General features: G+C 43.8%; 1 protein-coding gene across 3 annotated transcripts in view; it reads left to right on the forward strand.

The window, feature by feature from the left end:
- The window catches only part of Ryk (receptor like tyrosine kinase), a 75343-nt gene that overhangs the window by 33427 nt on the left and 27085 nt on the right, over positions 1-14831 (forward strand). For all 3 annotated transcript variants that reach the window (XM_021171649.1, XM_021171648.2, XM_029481499.1), the window contains exons 4-7: positions 1185-1319; positions 3642-3695; positions 7484-7628; positions 13558-13658. In XM_021171649.1, coding sequence (XP_021027308.1) covers positions 1185-1319; positions 3642-3695; positions 7484-7628; positions 13558-13658 — 435 coding nt within the window. The remainder of the gene's footprint in view (positions 1-1184; positions 1320-3641; positions 3696-7483; positions 7629-13557; positions 13659-14831) is intronic.

Genomic DNA, 14831 nt, shown 5'->3' on the forward strand with positions numbered 1-14831 from the left:
GGCACTCACTTTGTAGACCAGGCTGGCCTCGAACTCAGAAATCCGCCTGCCTCTGCCTCCCGAGTGCTGGGATTAAAGGCGTGCGCCACCACGTCCGGCTTTATAGGTTTATTATAATTTCCCCCAGTAACAATGTCTTTATTTCCTAGGGGTACTGCTTTTGAATGGTACAATTTTTATTTTATTTTATTTTTTAAAGATTTATTTATTTACTTATTGATTCATTTATTTATGTATATGAGTACACTGTTACTATCTTCAGACACACCAGAAGAGGGCATTAGATCTCATTACAGACGGTTGTGAGCCACCATTGTGGTTGTTGGGAATTGAACTCAGGACCTCCGGAAGGACAGTCAGTGCTCTTAACCACTGAGCCATCTCTCCAGCCCTGATACAATTTTTAAATGTGGTTACTAAATACACATATGACATATACATTTTCCACAGAGAGTACTTCTAAACATGTCATGCACCTGTCTGCTCATACTATGGATATAGTTGTTATTGGTGGTGTGCTGATGTGTATTTTTGGCCATCTGTTATGGCGTGGCTCCAAGCCCAACAGGAACTCTCTGGCACCCAGTTCAGTGCAGCTTTGGTTTCCCTACATTTTCTTAGCCAGACAGCAGGAAAGGCTTTCCCTGCCTTGGGATACAATGATGGCATGCTTCATTCTGGGTATCTCATGTCTGCCCTGCAGGCCGCAGTCCACACGGTGTGGTCAGCACTACCTTCTTGACATTCATACCCTTCACGTTGCTAGGAGCGATGCACAAATGCATTTGGTGCTGCACAGTCTTCCCTTCCGTGGTGTAGTTTTGTTACTGTTGCTGTGGAGACTGGTAAGCTCAGCCGAGTTTGCCTCGTGATTCTTGAGATTCAGTGTGTTGGAAAGCAGAACACAGACAACAAACTGATATTAAAAACAAAGTCACAAGGAAGGCTCGGAAGTAACTGTCCCTTCATCTGTGTCCTGTGCTCTGCTTCAGTCCTCTGGATCTGCAGTGAAGGAAATGCAGGTGTCCAGAGCGGTGGTGAAGGGGTCTCCGGAAGCGCCTGTCTGATCCGCTTGTTTAGATGTGCTTGTTTATTTTATTTGAGCAGAAATAGATGAAAATGTTGTATAGCATTGATCCTAATCTTTAGGACACTAAAGTGTTTTCTCTCGTTTCTTTTAACAGTGTTTCGGGTCGAGCTTTCCTGTACCGGCAAAGTCGACTCTGAAGTCATGATTCTAATGCAGCTCAATCTGACAGTGAATTCCTCAAAAAATTTTACAGTTTTAAATTTTAAACGAAGGAAAATGTGCTACAAAAGTAAGGAATTTATTTAACAAAATGTGTTTCATGTAGCTAAGAGGTCAATAGAAGACTGCATTTTCTGTATAGAGATTTAAGCATGACCAAGTCTTGATTATGGTTCTGAGAAAAGCGCATTCGTGGATGAAACTCCGGGTCGGCCTCTGGCTCTCCATCCCATTGGAGCTCTGTGGGTGTTTGCAGAGCGAGCAACACAGAGCCCAGCATTCGCTCGGTGGGCTTGGACTCTGCAGGACCTTTGTGTTGGGGGTCACATGGGCCTGAGTTGAACCTTATCTCTGTGTTTTCAGGACAGGGGAAATATTGCACCTCTGCGGGGCTGAGATTCTTGTCTGTGAGATGTGCGTGTTGCTGTTTCAGAGAGGTTTTAAAGGGTAACAAAACCTAGTCCAGAATTAGGAAGTCACGTGTGGGCACTTAATAATTAGGTTTGACTTATATCATCCATTACCCAGGAAATCGCCATAGATAGTAGTGAGTTCTAGAACACCAAGGCTGAGGTTTGAAATGTTAAGATTCTGTTTTAAGACTTAAATATTTTATGTATATGAGTACACTGTTGCTGCCTTCAGACACACCAGAAGAAGGCATCAGATCCCATTACAGATGGTTGTGAACCACCATATGCTTGCTAGGAATTGAACTCAGGACCTCTGGAAGAGCAGTCAGTGCTCTTAACCCCCGAGCCATTTCTCTAGCTCCAATTTTAAGATTCTTAAAGGTTTTCTAATCTCCATGTAGCCTAGAGATAAAATTCCCAGAATTTACAAATAGGTAGAATTGTTTACTGTTTAACGTAGAAACTGTAAACTCAGTGGATGTTTCCCGTGATCTATACACCTTACACGCGCTAAACCCAGCTTTAGGTGGTATGGTTTCAAAAAGTCTGAGTGGCCTGACCGAGGTCAGACAACGTGCTGCAGCCTGTGCTCTCCACTGCTTTGTGAAACTGTTTACAGTTTCCAGTTGAAATTAGCAAGTGAGTTACAGTGGCAGATGCCAAGAGACAGGCCAGAGATACAGGCCAATTAAGAAGCTATATTGCATTGAAAAGAGACATTTTTAAAATAAAAAAAAATTAACACCCTTAGCTTTAGTTCTGTGAATTATATACCTACTTCAATGTAAGTGTAAAGCCTGTAGAGACTGTAGGGACTGTAGAGGCTTTACTCCAACCTAATCTTTTTGTGATTGGCATGAGGACACTGGTCCTCGAGAGTGGGAGGCCTCCTAGGTTTGTATAACTACTCAGTGGGGATGGATGGATGGATACAGGGTGGGTGGATGGATATAGAACAGATGGACGGATAGGTGGATGAATGGATAGATGGAAGGATAGAGAATGGATCAATGGAGAATGGATGGATGGAGAGTGGATAGATGGAAAGAAGGATGTATGTATAGGTGGATGGATAGAGAATGGCTGGATGGATAGAAGATGGATGAATGGATGGAAGGAAGGATAGAAGATTATGTATGTATGAATGGAAGGAAGAAAGGATAGAGAATGGATGGATGGATGGATAGAAGATAGATGGATGGAGGATTAATACTAGGGTTGGACCTAAGGTGTGCTAGGAGAATGCTTTTCCATCGAGCTATATCCAAAACTCATATTTTAGAATTTTTATTTTGAGACAGGGTTTTGCTAACTTATCCAAGCTGGTTTTGAACTCACTATGTATCCTAGTCAAGCCTTGAACTTGTGTTTCTCCTGCCTCAGCCTCTGAGTAGCTGAGACTAAGGTGTGCACCACCATGCCTGACTTGTGGAAACTGACCCATTTGAGATTTAATGTATATCACCATCTTAATTTGGTGGTCATATTTTGTGCACTTGGATTGTGTAGTTTTTGTTTCCGACTCTTACTTTTAACGTGTGATTCTGTTGTATTTATCTGGTTTCCTAGCCTATGGCACTTAACTGAACTAGTAAGCATCCCCGAGCTGTGTGGAATAGCTGTTACTCCCGGGAGGGGGTTCTGTGTCTTATGGGTGAGAATTACAGGTCAGGAAGTTTTCTAGAACTCCAGAGCCTTTCCCCGCAGCTGGTGGTGCGGTTTCCATGACGACAGTATAAGTTGGTGGGTTTCCCTACACTCTTTACCACAGAAGCCCATCTCATTGGGAATCTGTAAGTGACTGGCAGAGACTGTCCCTTGACTAGTGACTGCACTGATGGCAGGACGGCAGTTCTCATGATCTTACTGCAGACAGCTGTGACTTAGCTCACGCAGTGTTCAGCGGTATGTTAGTTAGTATGTAAGGATTGTTACAGAAAACAACCTCTAAAGTGCTTTTTATTCCTCTTTTGATCCAGAACTTGAAGAAGTAAAAACTTCAGCCTTGGACAAAAACACTAGCAGAACTATTTGTAAGTGTCACTGTGTTCGCGTTCTCCACCCTGTGAGTGTGAGCATGACTGCGTGAGGCCTGAAGCCAGGTGCCAGCGCCAGTGTCAGTGTGCTGTCTGGTTTGCAGAGTGATATGTAGACCAAATGAAGCTGTTTGAGAATTCAAACTTAAACATACTTTATAGGAAGCTAACAAATACCTTTTAGAAACAAGAATTTATATTGTGGTTTTTCTTAGGCAGGACCAATAAAGGAAAGGATATTAAAAAGTTAATGTGAGACCTCCATTAGCAGAGTGTTTAAGAATCTGACTTGTGGCCTGGGCCGAGCCCTTAACTAATTTCATCTAGGTGAAAATGAAAATTTGCATCATTTATTCTATATTTTATTTTGATATAGCGAGATGACTTAGTTGGTAAAGTGCTTGCTCTGTAAGCATGAAGACTTGTTCCGATTCCTAGCACCCATGTAAAAGGCAGGTGCTGCGTATACTCCTGTAATGTTGCACTGTGGGGGATGGGAAGGTGGGAGAGGGGCAGAGGCAGGCAGATCTTCAAAGCCTCCTGACCCATCAGCCTAGTTAGCTAATGCATTCCAGGTTCAGTGAGAGATTCTGACTTAACAAGCAAGGTAGGAAGTGATAGAGGAAGATACAGAATGTCAGCCCCTGGTCTGTGCATACACGTGTACACACATATGCACACACATAAACATCTGCGCACACACACACACACACAGGGGGAAAGACAGACAGATAGACAGACAGACAGACAGATGAACACTCTGGTTCAGGCTGGTCTGGAGATCTGTATGTTGTTGAGGGTAACCTTGAGTTTCTGATTCCTCTTTCTCTACCTCAGGAGTGGTGGGAATTGAACTCAGGGCCTCACACATGCTAGGTAAATACCTACTAACTGAGCCACACTCCCAGTCCAGGCATAGATTATTTAAATACACGGAGAAAAAAAATTTTGTTAGGTCAGTTAGATTTATTTATTTGTTTACTCTTGGTATTGATTATTTTATACACTATTAACAAGCTTCTTTTTTCTCTTATGAACACATTATGGTATCATTAGCACCAAATGATCTTTATAGAAATAGATAATATTTTCAGGGGAAAGGTGCAAGTATACTGAAGTTCAGAGTATGTGCTGTGGACATTTATGTCCTCAGTAACTATTGCATGTGTTCTTCCGTGCATTGCTAACTCCGAATTTGATGGATAGGGGATTCGAGTTTTAAAGCACAGTCTAAACATCACATCATTTGACCCCTAAGTATGTCACTGTAGGTCACTTAAAAAGCCCCTAGTTACCCAACACACCCACATGTTGATTTATCACATATAGCATCTCTTCTATCTAGTCTGTGTTCAGACTTACATAATTGTGCCAAACTATCTTTCTATAGGTTCCTTCTTCAAAATCAGGATCTAAATGGAGCCATGACACACACACACATCACCACCACCATCTCGTCCTCCTCTTCCTCTTCTTCTTCTTAATTTATTTTTTTATTTTTTATTTTATTTATTTTATTTATGTCAGTACATTGTAACTGTCTTCAGACACACCAGAAGAGGGCATCAGATCTTATTACAGATGGTTGTGAGCCACCATGTGGTTGCTGGGAATTGAACTCAGAACCTCTGGAAGATCAGTCAGTGCTTTAACCGTTGAGCCATCTCTCCAGTCCCACACCACTTCTTTTTTTATTACATTTTTAAAAATTTTTTTTAATTAGGTATTTTCTTCATTTACATTTCAAATGCTATCCCAAAAGTCCCCCAGACCCCCGCCCCCTCCACTCCCACTTCTTGGCCCTGGTGTTCCCCTGTACTGAGGCATATAAAGTTTGCAAGACCAAGGGGCTTCTCTTCCCAATGATGGCCGACTAGGCCATACACCACTTCTTTATTAGTTGATCAAATTGTCTTTTTTTCCCATAGAATTTGCCAAAGTAAACATTCTTCTTGTGTTATTTAACCTGCTTTTAACTCTTTCTTATAACTGGTAGTTAAATTTTGTACTTGATTAGATTTAGGACCACTTCTTTTGGTAAGAGCAATTCACGGGTGTCCTGAGTGCTTCTTATTCTTTGTTTTAGCACCTCAGAGCACCGAGCGTCTGCCCTAATGTAGGCGTTTGTTTGTTTGTTTGTTTGTTTGTTTGATTGATTGTTTCTGTTTTTGTTTTTCTCTGTGTAGCCCTGGATGTCCTGGAACTCACTTTGTAGACTAGGCTGACCTTAAACTTTTTCTCTCCTCTCCTCTCCTCTCCTCTCCTCTCCTCTCCTCTCCTCTCCTCTTTTCTCTCTCTCTCTTTTTTTTAATTTAAATGCTCACAAGGTATTTCTCACTAAGAACAACGTAGGATGCTCTTGGCCTCTGTCTCTCTCTTCCTTGCTCTTTTTCTTCCAACTTTTATCACTCCTATCCAGCATTTATTGAATCTGCAGTATACTAGCTGGTGTGACTGAGGCGGAGGATTGAACTGAGAAACAGCCCCAGCCTTTAAGGACTTAGAGTGTTCCAGGGGAGATAGGACAGCATGGTAGGCTGAGTGAGCAGGGGAGCATCCTGAGGAGGGACTTGTCACTGCCTCTGAAGGAGAGCGACAGCAGCTAAAGGAAGGGCAGCTGTGTTCTGACAGGGTAGTGTCAGAGAGGAGTAGGAGCAGAGCTACACCCGCTGGAAGCTGAGTGGCTGGGCAGAGTGCGGGCGGACAGCCTGCCCAGTGGACCTGTCTGCTCCGGCCAATGCTTGGGCTGCAGTGTCCATCCACGCAGGCTTGGGGCTTTTCTACCCCTCCTGAGACGTTTCAACAGATACTCCTGGGAGTCTTGTTTTCACTTGACCCAAATCTAGCTGTCCCACTTGCATTAATCTTTTAGATTTTTATTTACTTTTTGTTTTTTTACTCCATGTTTAGTTGTTTGGTTGTTGGTAGCTTAGGATCCTTCTGCTCAGCCTTCTTCCCAGTGTTAGGCTCCCGAGCTTGTGCCACTGTATCCAGCCTGAAAGAAGCCTTGGTTCTCCTTTTACTGTTTAAAAAAAAAAATCACATGTGTATACAATGTATTTTCATCTTATCCACTCCCCCTATAGTTCCTACTAGGTTTCCCATACACACACACAATCCCTGCCTGCCTCTGTGTGTGTGTGTGTGTGTGTGTGTGTGTGTGTGTGTGTAGTATGCTCACTTAAGCATTCAGTTAATTTTTCTATTCCTGTGGTGTTTCCTAAAATAATGTAGCTGGGTATAATCATATTTAATCAATAGAACCCTTTTAAAAAATCAAAGAAGCAAAATTATATTGATCAAGAGAACTGTGCAGTCTGCCCAGCAGGGTGACTATTAACTGTGTGTAGCTTTGAGGCTATAAATACATTAACACGATATAAAGTAGAATACAGTGAAGTTATTCTGGTTGTTTTTCATATCACACAGTTAAGGTAGCAAGTGGCTTCTGTGCTGGGCGGTACATTCCATCTGTTTCTGCAACTATGCTATAGAACATAGCTTTACTGAAGGACATGAGTGTCTTGTATACTGGGGTGTTTTGTATCTACCACTTGTGAGGGTCTGACTGTGGTTCATATTAACCAGAAATTTTAAAGTCTTAAAACGATAACAAAACCACCAAAATTTGTGTGAGTACCGCACTGCGGGTATCTGGTTTTATCAAAGGACGAGTGTGATGCAGTGCAGGCCTTCCCGTGAGGAGCAGGGCACTCCCCATGTTAGGCCACGGAGCACCTCACTAGCTCTGTAAAAACCTGACGTGCCTCTCATTTCTGTTTCAGATGACCCTGTCCATGCAGCTCCAACGACTTCCACGCGTGTGTTTTACATCAGTGTAGGGGTTTGCTGTGCAGTGATATTTCTTGTAGCAATAATATTAGCCGTTTTGCACCTTCATAGCATGAAAAGAATTGAACTGGATGACAGGTACTGTTGATGTTTTGGGGAACATGTTACTTGCATGTGCATGAGTGCCCCTCCCCCCACACCCCCTCCCCCCCATCCATGCACTCTGTGCAGGAGAGGAGGGAGAGTGTTGAAGCTCAAGCCAAAGAGGAACTCAGATGCCTCGGTTATTACTGCCTTTATGTTTTTATCTTCATCTTTTAAAGTTTGTGGAGTTATAACCTGGGGGAGAAATAAAGGTCAGATATGTTTTTCATGTTTGTTATCCTGATTCGCCTCCAGGTCCAATTGCCTTTTCGAAACTATTCCTTCCTTCTACGTCCTCCTGCCCCTCCCCGTCCCTCCTTCCCTCCTTCCCTTCATCCCTCCCTCCCTCCCTCCCTCTTTCCCTCCCTCCCTCCTGCCTTCTCTCCTGACTTCCCACTTGAGTACCTGCTGCACTTTAAAGTTTCTTGGCTGACCCTAATGTGTAGCAGAGTAGAGACACTCTGGGTAGATAATTACACTAAGTGTTGGGACTATAAAGATTAATGATACTCTTCATGGTATCAAGGTTCTTTGATGTTAACCCATAATTATAGTATTGAATTGATGATTGTGGTATGCATAATATAGTGTGGGAATGCAGAAGGTCCTGGCTTAACCCGGGTGAGTCACACACATTATAGCCAGACTACAGTGAAGGGTAAAGATGGAATGGGAGATACGTGCTCATAACCCACAATCCTTAGCGACGAAAGGCATTCTCAGCATTGTTTTTGGCTTTGAACTTTGAACCCTTTCTACCTGTCTCGATCCGTAGTTGCAACTTGTCAGGTGACGCTGCCCTTTGAGAGCTTTTGTTCATACTGGGGCCATGGGACTTCTTGCTAATCCAGACCCATTCTTTGTACTCCAGATCCATCACCGTCTTTCCCACAACTAAAATATAAGCTTTTTCCAGGCAGAGAGGAGGAGAGACCCTTCTCTCCCTAAACTCAGCCCTAACACTGTACAGTAGAGCCATGATATCAGCATTCCCTTTATAAAAGATCTGGGAGCTGGTTGGATCCAGCACTCTTTAAGTACTTTGGATCCAGTACTCATGACTTAGTCTCCACTGTGCTCCTTCCCTTCCTTGAGTCGAAAGAAGAGAGGAGTGAACATGGCGGAGTGCACACAGGCGCTCTAACCTGCTTTCTGTTGCCGTGATAAAACACTGGCCAAAACCATTGTGGAGGAGGGATGGGTTCATCTCAGTTCACACTGTCAGGTCACCATCTATCACTAGAGGATGTCAAGGTAGGAACTGGAAGGCTGAACCATAGGGCATGGCTGCCACTGCCTTGCTTCCTTAGGCACTGAAGGCCCACCTGCCTAGGGGTGAAGCTCAGGGTCGGCTGGACCCTCTCACATCTGTCATTAACCAAAACATCTCGTTTACATAGTCACGGGCCCATCTGATCTGGGCAATTCCTCAACTGAGACTCCTTCATGAGACTCTAGGCTGTGTCAAGTTGGCAGCCAGCTCACTAGGGTAGTGGATGCTGTGTTTCAGAGTGTACACTGGGATCATGGAGTTCATTGATTTTACAGAGGAAGAACTGGCATTTGGAAGCAGTTGAAGGGAGAAAAGTGGCACTAGACATCCTGTAAACAATTTCGACAGATGATATAAATGATGAGAGTTACGGAAGAGTAGAATAGTCAGAAGTCATACTTTGTGCTTTTTGTTTTTTGAGGCAGGGTCTCATGTAGCCCAGGCTGGTCTTGAACTTTTGATTCTCCTGCTCTACCCCCTAACAGGCACATACTGTTATATACTCATCGAGTTGAGTTTTCCTTGACTGCTGATGTGTGTGTTAAGGCCATGGGTTCACACAGGCCAAAATTGTGCTGTAACTCATAGATTCCATGAAGCATACGTGTCTTCCTGCTAAGTATTCAGCACTCATAAGCAAACTCTCTAGGTTTCTAGATACTGTCTGAATAAAAGCAATTATATGATTGCTTGTTTTCAGGGCACAGCCTAGTAGTTAGGAGCTAGCCTCTGGGGCCAGGCCATCTGTATCTGATATACAGCTGTTCTATTTACCAGCCTCTCAGCCTTCTCACATGTAAAGCAGAGATTGTGGGCTGTGAAGAAAGGATGCTAGAGGGGTGGGTAGCAGATCTTAGCCGTAGCTACATGCAGTAAGTGCCCATGCCGAGTTCATCCCCAGAACGATACAGTGGATAATCTGGCGTTCCCATTATTCCTGGCTTGCTTACAACACACCAGGCAAGCTAATGGTGGTGACCAGGTTCCTATGCCGTGCTCTGATAGCACTGGAGACACCTGCTGCTCCTCTCTACACTACATGGTTGTGTAATTAAGACTCAGAGACAGATGTAAAGACAGACTTGTGGGATTGTAGCAATACACCAGTACAAAGCAGGAGGGCTACATTCTGCCATTTCTGTATTGTAGTTACATCAAATGCTTGCTGCCTGACAAGCTCTGTTCCTCGGGAGGCTTAGTGGTGCTGTGAACTCTTGGGAAGAGCCAGTGTTCTGTTACATATAAAGTTTCTCTGGAGGCAGAGGGTATAGCTGTCTGAGACGTGCTCTCAACAAGGACACATGGAGTTCACGCATGAGGCTTTCCCTCTCTCCCAATACAGCACATTGATCTGTAGTCCATTACAGCAGAGTCTGCCCTGAAGGGGCTGAGTGGTCTCCTGCAGAGATCGGTCTGTAGCTGCTCTCTCTGTGGTCTCCCCCTCAGGGAATGGAAAATCCATTCCTCGAGTATGGGGTGCTTGCCTGTGTTATTTGGTAGTATTTTCTTTTTCTCTTCTACTTACTGCTTCCTAGCACCTCACTACCTTCACCATTAGGGTGGGAGTGGGAGCTTTTTGTTTTTTCTTTTCTGTATTTGTTTTTACCCTTGCTGTCGTAACAAACTGGCATACATAGTAATATACAGAGTCTTAGAGTCTCCTCCTCCTCCTTCTCTTCCTCCTCCTCCTCCTCCTTCTCCTCCTCCTCCTCCTCCTTCTTCTCCTCCTCCTCCTTCTTCTCCTCCTCCTCCTTCTTCTCTTCCTCTTCCTCCTCCTCCTCCTCTTCCTCTTCTTCCTCCTCCTCCTCCTTCTCCTCCTCTTCCTCCTCTTCCTCCTCCTCCTCTTCTTCTATCTTCTTCTGACATGGTTTCTCTGTGTTTCTCTGTATCTCTGTAATTTGCTCTGTAGACCAGGCTAGCCTTGAACACAGAGATCCTCCTGCCTCTGGCCTCTGAGTGATGGGATTGAAGGCATGCGTGAAGAATGAACAGAAGCAGAAAAGTCAGTTACTACGCTCAACCGTTACCTCCACATCACGTATCAGCAGCTGGAGTCGGCAGCAAGCATTCTGCCCGGCCCACGTCTTCCCAGTCCATGGGTGTGGCTTCTTTCACTGAATAGCTAACCCACTGTGCTTTGGGCTCTCTCGGGGGTCCCAGTTTGCTTCCTGTGCTGGGCACCGGTGTAAGTGTTGGGGAGGTGGAGTGAGAAGGCACTTAGCTGTCCCCATGGAGCTTGTGGTCTGCCCAGATGAGACGTTCAGCAAGAAGTCCCAACTGGAAAGAGGGTGGGAAGCTCTGTGGTGTTCAGTGCTGCCTCCTCAGCAGCAGAGCACCTCCTGTCACTCATAGACACTTGATAAGTATTTATTGAATAAAATATGAAAATAGACAGTAAGATTTATTATTTTGAAGATCTTTGTTTAAATTCTTAGCTTATCCTAAATCTAGGTGCTTTCTTGCTTATGAAAATCAAATTTATTTAGGCGAGTCATACGCTACTAAATGTTAGTAAATATACATTTTAATCTCTTTCCTACCTCCTGTGATGGTGTCGGGCTGTCTGACTGTCCTTGCTTCTCTTATAATAGTACGTTCGGCTCCAAAGAAAGTTTCTTGCTCCACTGTTGCTTTGCTCTTCTTTCACTTGTTCACTTCTCTTAAGGAAATGAAACTCTGACTTAACTAGCCATCAAGCTCGACGGCTCTCAGTCACTTTTAGCTGACGCAAGAGCACCACCTACTGTTCAGTTGTCAAAGTTTACTCACCCGGACACATTGTCGCTTGCAGGGAATATCTGAGTTTTCACATACATCATACATTTGAGCCTCACATCCTGTGAGGCAGGTCTCCTCAGTCCTCTTCTGTGGAGGAGCTCCTTATCTGTTCCCCTTCTGTGATGCAGCCCTTCCCTCCTCTGTACTGAAGACTGGACTTCTAACAAATAGGACTTTTAGTCACATCTTTGCCAAGTACTCTGCAAAAACATGTACCTGACGGTCACCGTTCTAAGGTTGGAGACATGATGCGCAGTATTCCTCATGATAAAAGAGTAGTCGTTTATAAATGCATGCCCGAGAGCCAAGCAGTATCCTCAGTGATGTACTTAGACGTCTTCCGCGTAAGACCCTTTTAGCCGTCTTGTTGGGAGTAGCTTTATGCTTCCTTCTATCCCCACAGAGTTTGAGGCTCCAGAAGGATTGAATACTTTGCCTAAGCCACACAGCTGGTGATGTGGGCAATTATGATTTACAGGTTTATGCGCAGCATTTGCTTATGACCAACTACATATGTAAACTCACATAAATCACCATTTAATAACTTCCAGAACTCCGACCACACAATGGCCTCACAAATCTTTGTTACATTCTATGAATTGAAAGTCCCCTCAGCAGAGTTGCGGGGAAACAAAGCTGACTGTAAGCTCCCAGGAAGAAATAACAGTCTGAAATGTGAGCGCCTCCAGGGAAGGAAGGCATGTTGAGGGCACATTAAATGAACAGGCATTTCACGTGGAGATTGTACTGTGCAGAGTGGCTCCTGTGTACACATGCTCTCTGAATGTTTATTGGAGGACACCTCTATCTTAGTACTTCAGCCATGACAGTAGGTCATTCTAAAGTGTGTTAGCGGTAAAAGGATACATAGCCTCCAGAACTCACTACTTAGATGTCTGTACGTTTTTCACATGTGTGTTTGGGCTCTTGAAATTGGCAAAATACAAATCCATGTGTAAGTATCCAGATTATATAGCAGGTGGTCACCAGTTTCATTGTAATCACTGGGGTTTGAAACTACGATGATAAGGTACAAACTATCAATCAATCACAAGGTTCTTCATATGTAATAGTGGGCTCCACCACCTCTGTGGTGACAGGAGTTCTGTCTGGCTCTCTGGTTTTACTCTCTCTGCTTTAACATCTCCACGGCTACAAAATTAAAAGGAATAGGCCAGTGAGATTGAAATGTGCCCCAGGGTGACCTGGGACAAGGGTTCTACCCATTGAAAAGATGGAAGAATATGCTTGGGAACTGTTGATTTAGAGTAATTACAACACGTGAGTGACAAGATTTGTGCCCACCACCTTCAGGGGCTCCTCTTACTTAGAAAGTATGGGGTAATGTGATGTTTCAAGTTCTAGAGATTTCTGAGAACCATGAATTCTAGTGGCATGGGAGGGGTGAAGAGGGACAACATGTATGATTAAACAGTGAGCCTGTGAGGACACCCCTGCCCCCGTTGAGCATGGCACTCTGATTTAATCTGTGGCTACTTCATCTCAAGTCCATTTGATTTGGGCCATTGCTGAAATGAACTTGTTTTTCTCCTTTTCTGAAAGCCAGTTCAACTGAACAGCATGGGGTCTTTTCTAGACAGCCGAGCCATAGTTCCTGACATACCCTGTGTGAGGTTCAGAATTGCTCTCTGAGCACGTCTACCCGCACTCCTGAATAATTTTGCTCTGATGGCATGCCCTCCATCGTCACGTCCCTCAGGAATCCAGTTTGGAACGCTGATAGAGATGCGTGCCTTTATTGCATTGTTATCTCGATCAACTTATAAAGCCACATGTACCTTATATGTATGGGAAAGACATCTCTCACTGAGGCTCACTAATCAAGTATTTCTGTCTTCAAATTCTTTGCAGCATCAGTGCCAGCAGTAGTTCCCAGGGGCTGTCTCAGCCGTCTACCCAGACGACCCAGTATCTGAGAGCTGACACTCCCAACAATGCAACTCCTATCACCAGTAAGAGTCAATTTAATCCTAAAGCTGTATGCTCTCTGTCTGTGGTTAGAGTATTTGTGGAATTAATGTAATGTACCAGTGTGTAACTTGTGTAAAAGTTGGTTTGATCTTCAATTTTTGTTTTTTAGAGCACTGAGTAAAAAAAAAAGTTGGGGTATTTAAAGTAAAAATAATTGCTAGAGCTAGTTTTGCTGTGGGGAGATTTCCATAGTTAATTTTATTAAAAGAGCTAATAAATCAATTTTATACAAATCCAAACTGAAGGTTTTCAGGTTAGTTAGATGGAATAAGCTAATACTCTCATGGGGTACATAGAGACTTGGCATTGGTTTTACTCATCTGATGTTGGAGATAGAAGCCAGGGTCTCCAGCATGCCTGCTGTACTGTGTCAGGAGCAGTCCACCAGTCCATGCTGCTGTCTTCTAATCCTAATTCAAGTTTCGTTACCATTGGTATGGTCTGCCTGTCTATCTATGGTTTTTCAAAACAGGGTTTCTCTGTGTAGCTCTGGCTATCCTAGAACTTGCTTTGTAGACTAGGCTGGCCTCAAACTCAGAGATCCTTGCCTCTGCCTCTGCCTCTGCCTCTCCTGCCTCTCTGACTCTCTGACTCTCTGACTCTCTGACACTCTGCCTCTGCGAGTACTAGGATTAAAAGTGTTTCCCACCACAGCCCAACTTTTTTGTGGAGGTGTTTGGAATTTTAATTCCTTTCCTTTCCTGTCCCCTTCTTTTCTTTTCGTTTCGTTTCGTTTCTTTCCTTTCATTTCCTTTCCTTAACTTTCTTTTTCTTTTTCCTTTTCCTTTTCCTTTTCCTTTTCCTTTTCTCCTTCCTTCCTTCCTTCCTTCCTTCCTTCCTTCCTTCCTTCCTTCCTTCCTTCCTTCCTTCTTTTGTGTGCCATGCTGGAATCAAACCAAAGGGCCCTCACACATGTTACAAGTACTTTACCACTGAGTGACATCCCTAGCTTTTAGTTTCCTTCTTTAAAAAAAAAAAAAAATCAACCTGTGTGTCTGTGTGTCTTTATATATATGAGTTCTAGTGTCTACAGATGCCAGAGGTGTGGGATCCCCCTTGAGCTGGAGTTATAGTTAGTTGGAATTGAACTTGGGTCATTTGGAGGAGCATTGAGTGCTCTTAGCCACAGAGCCATCTCTTTAGCCCTAATTTCC

The sequence above is a fragment of the Mus caroli genome, chromosome 9 (genome assembly GCF_900094665.2).
Source record: "Mus caroli chromosome 9, CAROLI_EIJ_v1.1, whole genome shotgun sequence".
NCBI classification, from domain to species: domain Eukaryota; kingdom Metazoa; phylum Chordata; class Mammalia; order Rodentia; family Muridae; genus Mus; species Mus caroli.